We start from the raw sequence: 18,818 nt of genomic DNA, 5'->3' as shown, positions 1-18,818 counted from the left end.
GTAACCTACAAGTCTGCCCTTTTTGAGAATGTACTGTGTAGTGTCTGTTTGAGCCTTCGGAGCGAAGATATACTGAGCTACCTCTGAGGTTTATGTGTTCTGTATTCGATATCTCTTGATTACCGTTGCTCTGAAAATTAGCGCAAACTAATTGCAAAATCACGTATACGCTGTTAGCTAAATGCTAACGAGCGAAAACGAACATAACCTAATTGCAAAGACAGGCAAATCCAACTCGTAAAGTTATATATAAGCGTAGCTTGTAGCTACCGAATGTAATTTTTGGTGAGTGGGGATATTTACAAGCGAAAGTGAAATTGTGCAAATTAACAAAATTGTGATGTATGCTTTTCTGAAGGAAAAAAACACTAGAAGGAAGCACAGGGAAAAAATGGCAACTGTAGAGAGAACTGATCCAGAGGTCTTTGACTTCTGGCAGAAAGCCACTATAAGACATCTGATGGCAAACATTTAGTTGTGAATTGCGTACAGCACAATTGTAACTTCATCACCTCCTGCGCTCTGCACAAGAGACTCGCCAATAGATATAGAACGCTATGGACGTTCTCCCGTTGTGCTAAAGCTAACGCTTTCTCCCGTTACGCTAACGCTTTCTCCCGTTGTGCTATTTACAAACAGACACGTGACTGGCTCAACTGGGGAACTACAGTAAGCTTCATAATATTTGTGACAGGTGAAATGAAGAACGAAATCTGCTTTATCGCCTAAGGTATTGCACAAGTTGACTGCGGGTAATAACTTAAAAAGTAGCTACAAATATTCAAATGTATTTAAAAACTTAAAAGAAACAGTTTTGACGGTATTGACATTTTCCAAATACCCCAGTATACTGTATATACAGTATACCTCAACAAGCCTAGTCAACACTAAGGCCATCTATAGACAATATAGGAATGGTAAAGGCCTTAATTCAAGTTTTGTGATAAACCATGCTTATGTCCTGACGTGGGTAATCTGTAAGTGATAAAAACATGTTGAGATGTGACCGTGGATGTGACCGTGGGTCGTCTGTCTATCTGACCATGGGTTGTGTATTGTGATAAAGCCATTGTGTGGTCTGAGAGGACAGTATCTCTAGGTCACGTGTCTGTGTTGTCCCCCTGGCCCGGTTCTGAGCAGCAGCAGCTGTGTGTGATTGGACGGACACAGAGAGGGGCGACGCCCACCCCCCCTGTGTCACGACACTGAGACCCTGTCCCTCTGAGCAGGGGCGGAACAATAAGGCCCTGTATCAGCAGCCGTGTGTGTGTATGTGAGGGGAGAATTTCCTGAATACACACACAAACACCTCAACATACACACACACACACACACACACACACACACGCAGTCACACTTGCATGCACGAGTGCATTCGCATATGCACTCATGTAAACACACTCACACGCAAGCAGGCACACACACACATACACACTTATTACAAACACACGTACATGAACACATGTACAAGACGTGGGAGGATTGGCTCTGTAGTTGGCGACCTGATCACATGATGAGTGGTCTGCCAATGGGTGTGATGTCTGGTGCTGATGATGGATGATGAGGAACAGACGGTGAGCTGTATGAATCTACTCTCTGTTCTCATGGAAGTCTCCACGGCCATGTTCTCAATAAACCCCTCCCTGGAGAAGTGTTGTTGTTGTAGTTAGAGAAGTGTGTAGTTGTAGTTAGAGAAGTGTAGTTGTAGTTAGAGAAGTGTAGTTGTAGTTAGAGAAGTGTGGTTGTTGTAGTTAGAGAAGTGTGGTTGTTGTAGTTAGAGGTGTAGTTGTAGTTAGAGAGGTGTAGTTGTTGTAGTTAGAGAGGTGCAGTTGTTGTAGTTAGAGGGGGGGTGGGGTAGTTAGAGAAGTGTAGTTAGAGAAGTATGCTTGTTGTAGTTAGAGAAGTGTGGTTGTTGTAGTTAGAGAAGTGTAGCTGTTGTAGTTAGAGAAGTGTAGCTGTTGTAGTTAGAGAAGTGTAGCTGTTGTAGTTAGAGAAGTGTAGCTGTTGTAGTTAGAGAAGTGCGGTTGTTGTAGTTAGAGAGGTGCAGTTGTTGTAGTTAGAGGTGTGTAGTTGTTGTAGTTAGAGAAGTGTAGTTGTTGTAGTTAGAGAAGTGTAGTTGTAGTTAGAGAAGTGTGGTTGTTGTAGTTAGAGAGGTGTGTTGTTGTAGTTAGAGAGGTGTAGTTGTTGTAGTAATAGAGGTGTAGTTGTTGTAGTAATAGAAGTGTAGTTGTTGTCATTAGAGAAGTGTGGTTGTAGTTAGAGAAGTGTGGTTGTTGTAGTTAGAGAAGTGTGGTTGTTGTAGTTAAAGTGTGGTCAACTATTGTATTTGGGTTTTAATAAGGGAATCTACTAGAAAAAGTAATAGTTCTTCTCTGTTCACTCTCTTTGTTTTAATCTGAGGGTTGGGTGGTGTTCTTCCTCCTCCATTCTGTTCTTACTGCCATCTGAGCAGTGAACACTGATCATGAGGCGGCAGGTAGCCCAGCGGTCAGAGAGGCGAGCCAGCAACCTGAGGGTTGCCAGTTTGAATCCTGGGTCCGTCTAGATGCCATTGCCTGCTGTTGTGCCCTTGAGCAAGGCACTTAAGCCCCCACAACAACCACTCCCTGAGTGCCCAGTGTGGCCTAGAGCCTCAGACTGCTAGCAGCTGTCAGCTGAATGTCAATCAGGCCTGATGTTTACATGTGGGCAGAATTCCTCTCCGACTCCCGGTCCAAGTTCCCAGCAGCAGCACGTATGGTGAGCAGCAGCTAGAGCTCAGCACAGCCAGTTCCAGACACAGAGAGAGAGAGCCTACTGAAGGCTGAGTGTAGCAGACCTGGGCCCAGGGGATAGGCCAGATGTGGGCCTGGTGAGTCAGATCGAGGCACAGTCCCACTGTTTATGGTCTTTCATTCACGTGATTAGATTCTCTCTACCTGCAAGAATGTATTTTCTTCTCCTTCTATGCAAAGCTGTGTTCTGTGGTAGGTCTTCTGTGTTCTGTGGTAGGTCTGCTGTGTTCTGTGGTAGGTCTTCTGTGTTCTGTGGTAGGTCTTCTGTGTTCTGTGGTAGGTCTGCTGTGTTCTGTGGTAGGTCTTCTGTGTTCTGTGGTAGGTCTGCTGTGTTCTGTGGTAGGTCTGCTGTGTTCTGTGGTAGGTCTTCTGTGTTCTGTGGTAGGTCTTCTGTGTTCTGTGATAGGTCTTCTGTGTTCTGTGGTATGTTTTCTGTGTTCTGTGGTAGGTTTTCTGTGGTAGGTCTTCTGTGTTCTGTGATAGGTCTTCTGTGTTCTGTGGTAGGTCTTCTGTGTTCTGTGATAGGTCTTCTGTGTTCTGTGGTAGGTCTTCTGTGTTCTGTGATAGGTCTTCTGTGTTCTGTGATAGGTCTTCTGTGTTCTGTGGTAGGTCTTCTGTGTTCTGTGGTATGTTTTCTGTGTTCTGTGGTAGGTTTTCTGTGGTAGGTCTTCTGTGTTCTGTGGTAGGTTTGGGTCTTCCAAAGTAGAGGCCATCAATATTAATGTCCTGAGACTAATACTGTTGTATATCTGTCTGACTGTTCTATAACACCAACCTGCCAAGGCAGCATGGTTGAGAATACTAGGAATTCTTCTCAGGTTCTTAGGTTTTTGAAAATAGAAAATACGCAGAAAACTTGCGGTTGGTGTATATTCAGTAGTCATTTTGTTTCTCCACCCCAAAAATATGCTTACCGCTACTTTACGAAAGACATCTGTTGTATAAGTTCGGTCTTGTTGATCCCAAATGTATTTTTGTTTCTAGATCCACAGAGAGAAGGAGACATTCTACCCTGTCCAGCCCTGCACTGATCCTACATTACAGGTGAAGACCACCATCACAGAATCCACAGGTAAGTCAAAATATGATGATGAAAAAAGGTGCTATCTAGAACGTTAAAGGGTTCTTCGGCTGTCTCCATAGGAGCACCCTTTGAAGAACCATTTTCTGTTCTAGGTAGAACCCTTGTGGTTCCAGGTAGAACCCTTTTTGGGTTCCATTTGAACCCTTTCCACAGAGTATTCTACATGGAACCCAAAAGGGTTCAATCTGGAACCAAAAAGGGTTCTCCTATGGGGACAGCAGAGTAAAAGAACTCTGTGTCTTCCAGGCAGCTTGTCAGAATAATTTGTATTGACCAATACCAGGCATGGCATGACCAATGCTGAGTTTATTTCTGCCAGGCAGTCAGTTATCATACAGGTTATATATGAGAGAGAAGAGCAGAAATTAAGATTAGGAGGGTTGTCAGGGGTATGGAGGTCCTTGCTTGGATCATGGAAGAGCACTTGTCAGAATATAATTAGATTTCTGGAAGATCTCAGTTGGAAAGACCAGGTTGTAACTTAATTTCAGAGGATTGAGATATACTATAGAGAAGAGAGCAGCGCTCTCTAAGAGTAGTGAAAGGCTTAAAATGGTAAGGTCATTGATTCAGATAAGATGGGGATGGCATGGACCTGCTTTCATCTGAACTTCTATCCCTACTGCACCATGTGTCCCCAAAGTATCAATCAATGTATCTCGTACCTGTAGACTAGGTTAGCATGTTGTACATGTTGTGCAACCCTACCACCTGTGATGTCTGAAGAAGATAGTGGTCACATCTGTGCAGAGATCAGTTTGAAGAAAGTACCTTATGTCATAGGAATTAGACTAGTGTCCACATCTGTGCAGAGATCAGTTGCCATCATAGCTTAAAAAGTATCCATATCACTGCATTGTCCTTAGCATCTCTGTATCTTTGTCCCCTCCCTTTTAGACGCTTCCAGTCCCACCGTTCTGGTTGCTAGGCCAAACAATGACAAAATAGCAACCCACTCATAAACAATAAAATCCTTCTTGTCAAAATAAAAAAAGAGCTTGTCATTTTTTCTGCATCTGATGTCATCAACATCATACCCAAGAGGATCGCAACTATCAATGCAACACAGCTTTGCAGCACGTTTTTCTTCCTGATCATGTGAAAGGAAGACACAGAAAAATGTTAAAGACTCCAGCCACCCAAGCCATAGACTGTTCTCTCTGCTGCCGCACAGCAAGCAGTACCGGTGCATCAAGTCTGACACCAACAGGCCTCTGAACAGTTTCTATCCCTAACTTAATAGCTAACAAAATGGCTACACGGACAATCTGAGTTGACCCTATTTTTCACTGTCTTTATGCAGTCAAACTCCATGTGACCGTTTAGTCACGGTAATTAGGCTTCTCCAAGCTCCGATGCTGCTGATGGTCATTAGTAGCCTACCAAACTTGCTAACTGCCTGGTACTCAGCACTCTATTGTCCCTCTAATCACTCTGACATCAATGCAAATGTAATCAGAGCCCATGAGCTCATGTTGCGCAACATTTTTATAGGCTATGTAATTGCGTGAGAAAACAGAGTGATGGCCTCTACTAAAAAGAGGAAGACCCCATCAGCTTTCTATAGGCTAGGTGTACTACATTTATTTCTCAACTTTCCTAATATTAAGCACATTGCTTCTCTTTACAACAGGAATAAAGCCTACCTGGCTGGCATGAAAATGAACCACAGGAAAAGCATCCTTCATTCGCTATTTAAGTGCATAGATTACATTTATGTTTCCGGTGCCCCTGTTTCGATACAGGTGAATTATAATGGTCCATTCTAAATCATAACAAAATGTCACACATATATTATTTACTATATGTAAAGACAAGATTAAACCAAGAATAGTCTTATGGGTGACAATATTAGCCTATCAATTGTGAATGATATATTATCACTTATGAATGATGCCCAGCATAAGAAACAATGCCTTTTTTTTGCGCCTTTTTCTAATCATAGTCACGCGTAGCCTAGCCCATAGGCCTATATGTTTTAATAAGGTTTGTATCTGAAGTAACTAAAGTGGCCAAATAACTTCTTAAAATGAAGCACATTAATCCACTTTACAAGGGGTGTAGAGCCTAACTGGCATATATTAGCAGCGCATGAGTTAAGTTTGGGGAAGATAATTTTCACCATAAAAATGCACCTTTATAAGAAAAGCATTACATGAATAATTGCATTTGCGGTCACTTTTGATAATGGTGTTTTCCACTAATGGAACATTTGTGCTTATAGCCATTTTTTACATTTTAGTCATTTAGCAGACGCTCTTATCTAGAGCGACTTACAGTAGTGAATACATACATTTCATTTCATGCATTTTTTTTTGTACTGGCCCCCGTGGGAATCGAACCCACAACCCTGGTGTTGCACACACCATGCTGGCGTTGCAAACACCATGCTCTAGCAACTGATCCACAGGGAAGACCCAGATAGCCTACTGCCATGTGCGCATTGCTGCGCTTATAATGTGAAGAAATAGCCTAATAGTTTATCAACATTTTAAATTAAACGTTCTGATCTGTTGTGTCAGCCACATTGCGTAAAAAAAATGTTTGGGATGCTCGTGGTTGTATTCATTTGGGATCTATCGCATCCCATAACTGTCCCAGACTATGTTTTAATATTTATTTCTCTCAGAGAACAGAATAGGTTGATTTTTGTGCTATGGGGGATAGTAGATTGACATAGGCTAGTGCTTTTTCTGTTCGTTAGGCCTACACATCTTGTTGGCTGACGAAAAGTAAATCTGGACAGTTCTTCCAATATCTTCAATATGCACTTCAGAATTGGATTAGGATGCGCTCAGTTGCGTAACCGATGTGTCTGTCTTCACTTGTAGCCTGTGAGAAAGACATGATCACGTGACGCATTACGGCCACACACAGGGGATGCTGGCGTGAAATTGTAGGCGTCATCAAGTGCTTGTGAAATTGTGAATGAGTGACTGATGAAGTGTGTACAGCCTGTGAAAAAACAAAGCAGAGCTCATGCCTTTTCAAGCGACATTTTTCAAATCATCATTGGAGTCTCATCATGCAGCCTTACAATGTATTAAACATCAAAACATATAGCCCACCGTTTGTAGAACAACTAAAGTTACATTAATAACTCTAAATTAAGTATATAGGAATACCTGTTTTTTATTAACCGCTCAACACAGAATAGAATCCCTCAAATCATTTGGAGAAAATATCCTTTCTATTTTATTCAGCTTTGTTCAATTGTATTCTTCATACTATAAAATAATGCCACGGAACTCTATGCAAATCTTGTCTGCTAAATGAGCTAGTGTAGCCCACAGCCATATGGCATAGCCAGATCAGCACCTAACATAAGGACAACTCAGAGTATGCTTTTCTGTTCTTCTGAAATAGACTACATTTTCTTCATATCATGTTTCTTTAGAACTGTCTAAAATAAATAATGGATTTATTGTGATGGTGTAGGCTATATTACATGGATTTATTAGACTTTTTAAAATGTAGATGTTCCAAAGGACTGCATCAGTGGCTGTAGGCTATGTGTGGAAGCCAGGAGATGCTAAATGTGTTTATGTTAATTAACAGTAATTTCCCGTGAGACAGACAGTTATTTGCTTGACAATCACCAGCTGATGAAATTTTAGTGACCGCCACAGCCCTACACACAAACACACACACTGACACTCCAACACACACACAAACAAGGCAAGGCCATGGGGAGTATCTGACACTCATCTTGATAGCCCTTTTCTCTCTCACAGAATTCCCTGTGTCCCCGTGCTCTGAGAGCTCTGAGAGTGCTGGAGGCTCTTTGTCGACCACTGATGCCCTGAGAGACTCAATCAGTGATGTGGACAGTCTGGGAGAGGACAGTGTCTTCAGAAAGGTGAGCACAGCACACTGGACTGGACCCAGACACTCGCTTTTAGTCACAATACCATGGAAGAAGAGGAGTAGGTGTCTTCATCGGCTATGACATGATAGCATATGAGTACATTATAAGTCAGTTGTAGAAAACAAGCAACACGGTCTATGTCTTCCCTGTTGTATGTTTTTGCTAATGTAGTTCCATTGATTTCCCAGCTAGTCTGTTTGTTAATGCACCTTCAGACCACAGCAGACTGGTTAGCTTCCTCTACCATGTGACATCAGCAGGCTCCCATGAGCCCTCCTTCCTGGGCCAGCAAACCCCGTTATGACCTCATCCCCCTCGTTTTCTCCTTTACCGCCCTTCCTCCCCTGCCCTGTCCCCCACCCTTCTTTCATAGTGTACACTCAGTGGAGGGCGGTTGAGGCATAACGGCACTCCAAAGCTGTTTTTCCACTACAGCCTTGGTCCTCATTTCTTTGGTTTCAACAGGCTTTGGTTTCTCTGCCCTCATGAGGTCCTTTCCTCTCCGGGCATCTACTTAGCACTCAACCACACATGCACACTGTAACTTCAACTCAGTCTGTAGGCTACATGTTTTATTTCATTAGGTTTTCATGTTGGTATGTAAAAAAAAAGAGTAAGTTAATGAGTGAAATGTAAGAAACGTTAACAAATGTTTTCTTCCTGAGAAGCTACACAAGCCCCCTCTAACTGCTCCCAGACCAGTCTCTGCCCCTCCGCCTCCCGCCTTGAGGTCTGTCATTTTTTGAAACTTCGGGTGACCTCAGCACTTTGGACAGAGACGGGCAGGCAGTGACCAAAAAAGGACCTGAGTAACATGACTCAATTCTACTAGTCTTTTCATTCCTCGAAGGCTCTTTTAAAACGATCCTATTCCAAGTCCAATTTTCTCCAGAGCATATTTTCTAAATGTGCATTTGTGTGTGTGTGCGTGACTGCGTCACTGCGTGTGATTAGTGTAGGTGTGTTTGTGTAGAGAGTGTTGGCTGGCTGACTGCTTCCCTGCTGCGTGATCTCAGGCAGGCTGAGTCATTTGTTCTGGAAGTTGATTTTCCATAGCCTTCTCCTCATAAAGAGGCCTGTATGGTTATTATGCTCCGAGCCACTGCGGCCGACCGTTAGCTTAACACCCGCCCAGCGCTGGCACTGCTGGAGAATGTGAAAACTAATGATACACTCCCAATGAAGATCATCTGCAGCCTGCCTGCCTCCCTAAAGGGTGTGTGTTTCAGTTGTTATGTAACCTTTATAGGGCTGGAAAAAACTCTCTCTCTCTCATCAGCATGTCTCTCTCCCTGCCTTGCCCTTTCCTCTGGCCAGTCTGAAGCCCGCAGTAAGCTCAGACTAATAGCAGCTCTGACCAGTCATCATCAGGCCTAACCTCCCAGGCCTGGCATTTGTGAGAAAGAGCCTGAGAGACAATGAGACAGGACATTTTTGTTTTGACATTTAGGGACACATTTGGCATCATGCTTCCCATACATGTTAGATTTGGTTATAATGTGCAATTCCAGCTAAAATAAGTCTGTTCCAGCAAAAAGTCCCCTACAGACTTTCCAAACCCTAATATGTAATATATAGTGCACCCTGAAGAAGATCTGTGAGTCACGACGTGTTGGTCCGTTTTAGTTTTGAATTGCAATATCGCTAATATAAAGTTACCTTGGATGGTTTTGAAGTATGATGTTTTTACACTGCTGCAACTTAATTGGGTCACTAAGACATACCCCGTTCTCCCATGACCACCTGTCTTTGTCTTCATGCTTGACGCAAAAGAAGCGCTCCCTTTTTTTTGCACCCAAATATAATGCCTTTGAGTTGTGTTGACTTTGACTCCAGTGGTTAACAGGGTCTCTCTGGGTCCTCTCTGTCCCCAGGCTGTAGATGGGCCAAGGGATAGCACCAGCGGGGTGTCAGTGTCCTTCTCCTCCATAGACGACGTGGCCAGTGTGGGTCCCCTCAGCGCCAGCTCTCAGGGCAGTGTAGGTCCCCTAAGTGTCTCCTCCCTGGGCAGCGTGGGCCCTCCTTGGGCCGGGGCGGGGGCGGTGGGAACTCGTACCAGCTGGAGCTCTGGAGACACCTGGCAGATGACAGGGAAGGGAGGAGAGGAGGAGGAGAGGAAAGACAAGCTGACAGAGGTGCCTGTATGCTCTGCCGTCATGCGCCCGTGTATCCGTTCGCTCTCTCCGTTCCGCCGGCACAGCTGGGGCCCGGGGAAGAATCCTGAAGGAGAAACGGATGTGAACCAACGCAGGTGAGTCCTCTTAGACCCAGACACTGACCTCTTACATGTACCCCACACACACTCACATAAACATACAGTACTCCCCAGGAAGGACAGCTATGGATGGTGGTAAAACGTCATCATCTGTGTGAACCATACACCGCCAACTCCTACTGTATTCTGACTTGTCCTCAGTATGATTATATCTATTGTGGAGTCACTTGAGACTCTGGTAGCCTGGGAAGTACAGTGTACATGGATGAGACTAGGACAGAGACTGGCTCCCAGAGGAGTGGTCCTCACACGGCCTCGTGTGTGTGTGTGTGTGTGTGTGTGTGTGTGTGTGTGTGTGTGTGTGTGTGTGTGTGTGTGTGTGTGTGTGTGTGTGTGTGTGTGTGTGTGTTGTTTATGTCTTTGTGATCTGTGCTTGTCCCTCAGAGGGCCTGTGTACAGTATAGTCAGCCTGGAGGCTCCTCTGTGTAAGTGGACTTTGTGGGAAAGGCCTGGTCCCGGTCAAAGGTAAAACACTGACCTCTGACCTCTTTCAACAGCTGCGCGAGCTGTTTGCGAAGTACTGTACCATCACTCCTCAGACATCATCACTCATTCTGCTCAATGTTTCAGTCTGCGAGACACTATCCAGAGGCTTGCCTTGAATAGCCTTTGTTTTTATTGCTACCAATTCCTTCTTACTCATTTTCACCCAGTTGGTCATGTATTGTACTGTCAGTGCTCCCATCTCTCTCTGTCCGTCCCACCTTTCCTGTCTTCTGATCATCTCTCCATTCATCTTCTCAGTTCATTGCGAAGTCAAGGGGAGGGGAAGCCACGAAAGCCAACGTTTCATAGGAGAAGGTACCACACAGTTATTTCTCAATGTTTCCATTCTGACTCTCCCTGGTGTATTGCAATTATGGGAAGAAACTGCTAAACCTACTTTTACCTCTATCACACATATGCTATGGAAAAGTCATTTCTAAAACAGTATGAGAATACTGTCCATTTATGTCTGGAGAGAGTGGAAACCAAGCAAAATAGTTTTTTCCTCCAATAAAACACTTTATCAAACCACTCCAATGGGGGGGAAAAAAGCCTACCTTTTACTGCAGTGGGCTAAATCATTGTCATTGTAAATAAGAATTTGTTCATAACTGACTTGCCTAGTTAAATAAAGGTTAAATATATATATATATATTTTATTAATCAGGGAAACACAGAGTGTTTCTTGGTAGTCTTAAACAAATCTACTTTGAAACAAAAGTGTACACCTCACATACATGGTTATGGACTTAAAAATAAGACACCTGTACCATGTCAGATATAGAGTTGAATGTATAATATTTTGAGTTTGCATCCCAATACTACAATTTATATACATCACAGAAGACTGAAATATAACAAATCCATTTGACATAGAAACACCAGATTTTTTGGTGTAAAAAAATAAATAAAGTTGATTAATTATGAAATAATGAACAGTATTAATAACACCAGACTGCAGGATTAATCATGAACCACTTTCACCTTTGACCATCCCCCCTTCACCCTGAAATAACATCGCCCTGTTTCTCCTCCCTTTGTCCACCCATCTCTCCTGTCTGTCCCTCTCCCTTGCATCTCCCTGTCAGTATGAGCTGGTGTCCCTCCAACGTCCCCCCTCCTCACCCGGAACAGATTGATAGCAGAAGGTATGCCATCACAGTGTGTCAGCTAACTGCCTAGGGAGAGAAAGAAAGATGGAAAGAAAGCAACTGACAGTATAGGAGGATTAACAAGATGAGAAATAGAAAAGAGAGAGGAGCCCCTGCATGTTCTGTGCTCTGTGCGGGATGTACTGTATCTGGCTTGGTGTGTGCTTTGTCACTGCTGCTATCACTGCGGTCTCTTTGTCTTTGTCACTTCGTTGGTCGGTCGTGGTCGACCTCAGGGATGCAGTCACTTCTCTTCTGCCTCTCTCTCTCTCTCTCTCTCTCTCTCTCTCTCTCTCTCTCTCTCTCTGTCAGAGACAAGGAAGCTAGAATTTAGAGAGGAAGCATCAAGCGTCTTCAGAACAATCGTATTATACTGCTACACTGCTGGTTAACTATGGCAAAGCTTAAAACAACCAATATAAGCATCGTCATCAGTGAGCCATACATGTGACTTATGGTTTTAGTTCAGTTACCTCGCTTGGCAGCTTCAGTGAGAGGACCAATCAATACACAGCCCGGAACGAGGTGCTAGTTATTTTGTACACCAATACTGAATGCTGATTTCTTATACATTCAGGATCTCAAGTATGATCTCAAGTGTGTTATTTGATAGCTGTTATTTAACATGAATTGTTCTGTTGTCTTAAATGTTCTACACTTTTTAATCAACTAAACTAAAGGTTGCCAACCTGAAATTGAAGCTTTGGGGGGGAAGAAATATTTATTATACTTCAGTTATTTCCCCTTTTATATTATGTTTAGGTTTGCATGTATGTGTTCCTTCCTGTTTGTGCTGGTGTTCATTTAGTCCTCTTTGGCTATACATGCTTTCCTTCCTTCCTCCCATCATCTCCTCACTGCCGTCCTGCAGGGATCTAGTTCAGTGTCTACATGTGCATGTACTTGTGCGCTACACTCGTCTGGTTTCAGTTTTGAACCAGCTGATTGATCATCTGCCTGGAGCATGAGAATCTGCTGGGTGTGAGTTCACTGCCTGCCTGTGGTTTAAACATCTCTCGGGGCGTTACTATCTATTGTCCCGAAACAAAATGTTTTCAGTAACTCACACAGTTTTGTTGTGTTGTGGCTGCAGTTACAGTTTGGAGGGCCTGGCTGGAGAGGAGGATGCTGGGAAGGCTTCCGCTGACGTGGGGACTGCTGGACGTGTGACCCGCCTGGACAGTGAGGAGAGAGGCTCGCTTCTGTCCCTGACAGAGGAGCAGGAGTCAGACCTTGGCGACTGCAGCAGCCTCGACAGCCAGGTATGTGTCCAGGCTTATCTTGACCATAGGGGTCCTGTGTCTTGCAATCGCCGAATCTTTGTAACTTCCCGTGTAGAGTGGCTCTCTGCACAGTAGTTGAGTGATTCGTGTTTAATTTGATCGCAGACAGCTCACTGATCTCTCTCTCTCCTCTATTTCAGCTATCAGGGAGAGTTCTGCCTGTGAGACGTCCCCTCATACCTCACCAAGTGCTCACCAAGTCGGTGTCCATGCTGGCCATCAGTCACAGAGACCTAGACGGTGAGGCTCAGTCTAACACGTTAACACTTTCTCTGGGCTCCCCTCTACAGTACACGTGTCAAACTCATTCCACGGAGGGCCCAGGTGTCTGCGAGTTTTTCACTCCACCCTTGTACTTTAAGGTCACTGATTAGTAAGGAACTCCCCTCACCTTGTACTGCAGTTGGATAAATCAGTGTCACGCCCAGTGTTTCTTGGTAGTCTTAAAGAAATCTACTTAAAAACAAAAGTATACACCTCACACACATGGTTATGGACTTAAAAAACAGAAGACACCTGTACCATGTCAGATATTGAGTTGAAATGTATTCAATTTTGAGTTTGAATCGCAATATTACACTTTATATACATCACAGAAGACTGAAATATGACAAAACCTTTTGACATAGAAACACAGGATTTTCAGTGTTAAAAAAACCAAAGTTGATTAATTATACAATTATGAAAAATATTAATAACGTTCCACCAATGAGGCCACTAGAGGGCGATTTGGTCATTTGACTGCAGGAAAGGGAAACATTTTTAAACCTGCAGACTCTGCCCTCCGTGGAATGAGTTTGACCCCCCTGCACTACAGCCTTCTCTCTGTCTGTGGTGGCATGGTGGCACAAAGGCCAGGCCTCTATCTATCCAACAATCAAGTCTCCTGTCACCTGCTCTTTCCAACCTCGTCCTGCAGGTCAATTTTCCCTCTGTACCTCTGCTGTGCATTTTCCAGCAGGTGACAGGAACAGCATCCAATCAGGTGGTTAGTTCACTCTCTCAATCCCAATCTCCTCTGGGGCTAACAGAGGCTACTGTTACAGATTCTCCTCACTATCACTGGGGCGGGGATTTCTCCCTTCTCTGGTTTCCCTGTCCCTTTGTGTGGGGTGTCACTCATTCAATCACTTGGAAGGGAATGAGGTCAAGTCTGTGTAGGGCTCACTTGATCACTTGGAAGGCATTGAGGTTCGGCCCAGGTTCTTGTGCTCATTTAACGCGTGATTTGATGTCTTTTGTACCCTTGAACTGGATAGCGAGCGGACGGACTCGACCAAAGAGACGCATCTCCTTCTCCTTCAGCATCCCCAAATCTAGAACGTTCTTTTCTATTGGCTCTTCCTCCAGTGATGAGGAGGAGGTTGTGAGTAAGTACTGTACAGCTCCCAGAATGCCCACCTAGTCCCTGGCTGCTTCCTGTGTAGTGTGCCTCTTCTCCTGCCCGTGTCACTAAACGGACGTCACATCCTGCTAAACTCTAAATCCAACCCTAATCTCGGTTTGGTCCCCTCCCCTTAACAGGTTCAATGTCTCTGAAGTTGTAGACAAGTCATTTGGTTTGAGAGAAATTCAACATGTACATAGCTTTGTTTTCAAACAAGTAGGTTCTCATCTGCAGTCACCAAAACTGAACAGGTGATCAGATATGCACTGATAATGATATACATGTCTATTTAGGGAAGTGTTTATGGATAGAATAAGGCGATTGCTTCCACATAGACTATTAGGTCTTGTAAATTGGGAGAGTCTGACCAGTGCACTAATTGTGTCTGTTGAGTTATTGTGCTCTATGTGATTTTCTGACTCTGGCAAATATATTTTATGAAAAAAATGCCTACACCTCAGCTTAGTTCTGAAAATATTGGTTACCATGACAAAGGACTGAAGAAGAATGAAAGGATTATGCCAAACCATGTCCATGTTTTTCATTTCTGTCTAATTCAAAATAAATAAAAAAATCCGCCAAGATGTTCACATATTTATTAAATGTTCATGAAACAGTCAAGGACAAGATTGACTCTTTTGTCCTTTTAAGAGTGTTGTATTTATGAGCGATTTGTACATTGCTGAAAACCTAGCAACAGCAGCAGACTCAATGAGATCTTTTATAAGAATAAATACTGCAGCTTCAGAGTAAAAAGCCCTCTGCAGACCAGTCAGCCATCTGGACTCATCATCATCATCCAGTCTGCCCTTATTGAATATCTGCAGGAGACGCCCATGAACCCAGAATCTATTCCCCACTATTGGTATCGAACTGAGACTAAAGAATCAGCTTTCTCCTAGCACAGATTTCCCCAAGTAGCCCTTTTCCTATTGTATTTGACATGGCTGCCATGCATATTATGTCCCTCCTGTGAGTTTTCCATATATTTCTTCCCCTTTTTCTTTCTATCACTTCTATTTATTCCCCCTAGCCTCCACTCTTTGAAATCCACATAAACACATTTCAAAGTGTTCCTTTTGGGCTTCACAGCTGCTAAAAAGGGTTGAGTTTCCTTTAGGAAATTTCACTGCTGCTTTCACACTCCTTTGAGCCTCGTAAGAACGGCTTGTATATTATTTTGGGGGCGAACGATAGGAAGAAAATCCCTGTCCGGGCCGTTACCGGGGGGATGGCGTTTCAGAGCTACAGCTTAAGAGCTGTAAGAGATGTTGCATGGCAGTTTTTGAAAATGTCTCTGTGTTTGTCACGTGATGTGTGCCGTATTGAGCTTTGCTGGAGGACTGTGTTTGGCCCCTAGTAACTTTCTTTATTACTGGCCGCCCATGACTACTACTGGAAATATATGCCGTCTTATGTTCACATTCCTTAGTGTTTGTATTTTTTTGGGGGGGGGCTTGATGTTAATTGGCTATGTCCTTAACCATATTACCCAGTGTGCAATTCCACATGTAACCTGTCCTACCAGGTACCCACTGGTTCAGTTGTATGTTGGTACAAACGTGTTATGTGATATCACCTCTGCTTGGAATGTCTTGTAATGATTATGTCATTTATACATGTACTGAACCACAATTCTGATAAACAATATGACAGGCCTGTTTCATATATACTGTAAGTCTATGATTTTATACAGAGGAATTCCAGTCTGTTATTTCAACATGCTTCCATTGGTCCAGCTCATCACCCTCTCTCTATTTCTACTGTAGGAATGGGATCCTACTCCAGCACGTCTGGAACACTAGAGTACAGGTACGACAGAGACTTTCTTTTCAATGGGGCTGTTCTTACAATGTGTACTCTGATTGCTATTTCTCCAGCAGAACAAGTGTAAATGGCCGTATGTTCAGTGCATTTTTCCTTGTCTGGTTCAGCATCTCTGAGGAGGACCCGGGTCCCCTGCGGAGTTACACTGAGGGGAGACAAGGGACCAAGGTCAGCCGCACTTTCAGTTACCTCAAGAGCAAAATGAGTACTAAGAAGAACAAGGTGAGTCTGTCCATTCAGCATTTCCACCTCTCCTCCTCCTCCTGCTTCTTTTCCTTTCTCCTCCTCCTCCATTTCCTCCTCTCCTCCACTTCCTGCACTAGCAGAGCACAGGGCATGGCTAAGAATTGTATGTGAGAAGATAAATCAAGTTGTATTGGTTAATTGAATTGAAGAAGCCCCAGTAGTACATTTTCTCTCCGACCCTAGCGCTATTGTTCCCTCTCGGTCTTTCTGACGTTAAATCAAATGGATTATTAGGTGTTTTAAAGGCTTCTCAATACATACAGTTCTATGGATACATTTATACAGAGTACATGTATTCAGAAGGGATTTCTATCGACCTTTTGAGTGTTTATTAGTTCAACAGCGAGCGAGCTAATATACATAGTACAATCGAAGCTGTCGTTTCCGAAATAAGACACTTTCTCTCGCTCTGGTCGGGTTTCTGGGAGTCATAATCAGACTGTAAATGATGTGAGGGAGCATAGAGTATCTTTCTGTTAGGTAAGTGTATCCGTCTGTGAGTTGTGAGTAGCAGAGCGAGGCGCCTGGTCTGCATGCAGTAGGGAAGTCAAACAGGAAACAGAGGCATGCTGTGGTCTTTCTCAAAAAGCCGTCTGTATGGCATCACTGCTTCTGCGAAAACAAACCACTCTCTTAGACTTAATTCTACCATGTTTCCTGATAACATTACAGTACAAAACAGTAACGCCCAGACCATGCATCAACACAGTTCTCATGTGATTTTATTTCCCTGTGATTGTATCCCCAAAAATATAGTTTATTTTCATTAAGACTTGTTCATACTTGAAAGTATGTACATTGTACATACTGTAAAATGTTTTTGCTGAGATTGCGAGCTAGAGGCCGGAAGCCGCAGTGGGGCTGGTGTGTAATAGAGACTGCAGACTACAGCAGTGCAGAGGCACAGCACAGATCCTCCCTCCACCACCCCCCTCATCCTACACATGGTATCTCACTTCCTCCTGTTGAGCTGATGGCAGGCGTCATGGGAATGCCAGTGTTCTGTCTGTAGAGGCTGTAGCGCCTGTTGTTCCCGACCAGCGAACAGACAAACTGTTACTGAAATGTTGTGTAGACGTCTCCTGGCACACGGTCGCTCCCTGAAGCTGAGGGCTGAGGCAGGACAGGATGAGGTAGGGGATATTGGTCATTTGGGACTTCTGGGAAGAAACTTTGAGTTGTTAGTCACCATAATGTACTTAGTCACTAACTACTGCATGTCGAAGGTGTGCCTCGCACTTTCCCAGTAACTTTTTACTGTATTTGTTTATCATATCTACTAGTTTATTTCTATGACTTCGAAGGGTGTGGAGTCTTCGTTGGCAGCCTGTGACTTGTGTCTTGACGAGAAGTGAAGAAGTGTCTTCAGTCTCGTTGTTTAGAGTTGACTTGTGCCTGGCTCACGGCACAGCGTTCAGACGGGAACACGCCGATACTCTCTCTTCTCACCAAACATTCTTCCCTCTTTCAGGAGAATTGATGTTAGCGTTGTATTTAGGTTGAGTCAGAATCATAGGATATTGGTTGTTTCCTGTACCCATCATGAATTAGTGTCTATCTGTACAATACACCTGATAGTGTGTCTTCTGTCAGCCCGGTGTATTGTCTGTGGTTACGTTGATATACTGTAACCTTTTGTCGGAATGAAGTTTCTGTTTGTGAATGAGACTTCTAGATCGGAAAAATATTAGGAAGGGTTTTTTGAGACTGCCAGGAAACATGCCGTTTTGACTAGTGGCCAATGATGTCAGCGTACTTCCTCAGTATATCTTTGTGCAAGTGACTCATGCATCTCGTCTTTGGCTAACTATTATCCAAGTGTGAGATCTATGTGTAAGACCTTGATTGCTTAACTACGGAAAGCATCACTGTGCTTTGACTCAGATAATTGATGGCGTTTTTTCGTTGTATCTCTAACCCCTTGCAGGAGAAAGACAAAGATAAGGGTCAGGGTAAGGAAAAAGACACCAAGGAGAAGAAGACCCTGAACGGCCATCTCTTCAGCTCTGTGAACCCAGCCCCCTTCACGACCTGCCACCAGTGCAACAAACCCATCAACACTAAAGAAGCATTCCTCTGTACCAGTAAGACACCCCCTCCTCTTCTGTAAACCACTTCCTCCTCCTCCTCTTCCTCCTCCTCCTCTGTCAACCAGCCCACGTCAGGTGTTATGAGAGAACAGACTCCACAGTACACAACGTGTTCCACGGTAAGAGACACTGCTCTAGATTTATTAACCCCTCAAAACCCGTCTTTTTTTACATGGTGGTTATATAGGCCTATGATTGGTGCTGCTCTGGACAATTACTTTGGGTTTCTACCTGTAGGTTTTCAGGGGCCCAAGCTGTGTTTGCAGTCATTGTGTAATGTCTGGTGATGGAACGACTTACTTTGGTTCCAAGCCATGTGACAAAATGGTGACTGCTTACTATATTCA

At 43.8% G+C, this 18,818-nt stretch overlaps 1 protein-coding gene across 7 annotated transcripts in view; it reads left to right on the top strand.

Moving 5' to 3' along the window:
• Positions 1-18,818, top strand: part of akap13 (A-kinase anchoring protein 13) — a 95,596-nt gene that overhangs the window by 60,554 nt on the left and 16,224 nt on the right. For 5 of the 7 annotated variants that reach the window (XM_029757971.1, XM_029757972.1, XM_029757974.1 and 2 more), the window contains exons 9-19: positions 3,759-3,846; positions 7,593-7,717; positions 9,601-9,977; positions 10,746-10,802; positions 11,576-11,635; positions 12,732-12,900; positions 13,062-13,161; positions 14,181-14,291; positions 16,078-16,120; positions 16,243-16,357; positions 18,309-18,465. In XM_029757971.1, the coding sequence (XP_029613831.1) occupies positions 3,759-3,846; positions 7,593-7,717; positions 9,601-9,977; positions 10,746-10,802; positions 11,576-11,635; positions 12,732-12,900; positions 13,062-13,161; positions 14,181-14,291; positions 16,078-16,120; positions 16,243-16,357; positions 18,309-18,465 (1,402 nt within the window). The remainder of the gene's footprint in view (positions 1-3,758; positions 3,847-7,592; positions 7,718-9,600; positions 9,978-10,745; positions 10,803-11,575; positions 11,636-12,731; positions 12,901-13,061; positions 13,162-14,180; positions 14,292-16,077; positions 16,121-16,242; positions 16,358-18,308; positions 18,466-18,818) is intronic. The other 2 variants (XM_029757975.1, XM_029757976.1) reach the window with 2 other exon arrangements.

This window comes from Salmo trutta, chromosome 7 (assembly GCF_901001165.1).
Source record: "Salmo trutta chromosome 7, fSalTru1.1, whole genome shotgun sequence".
NCBI lineage: Eukaryota > Metazoa > Chordata > Actinopteri > Salmoniformes > Salmonidae > Salmo > Salmo trutta.
The sequence above is the reverse complement of the archived record's forward strand: the minus strand, read 5'-3'. Positions and strand labels throughout refer to the sequence as shown.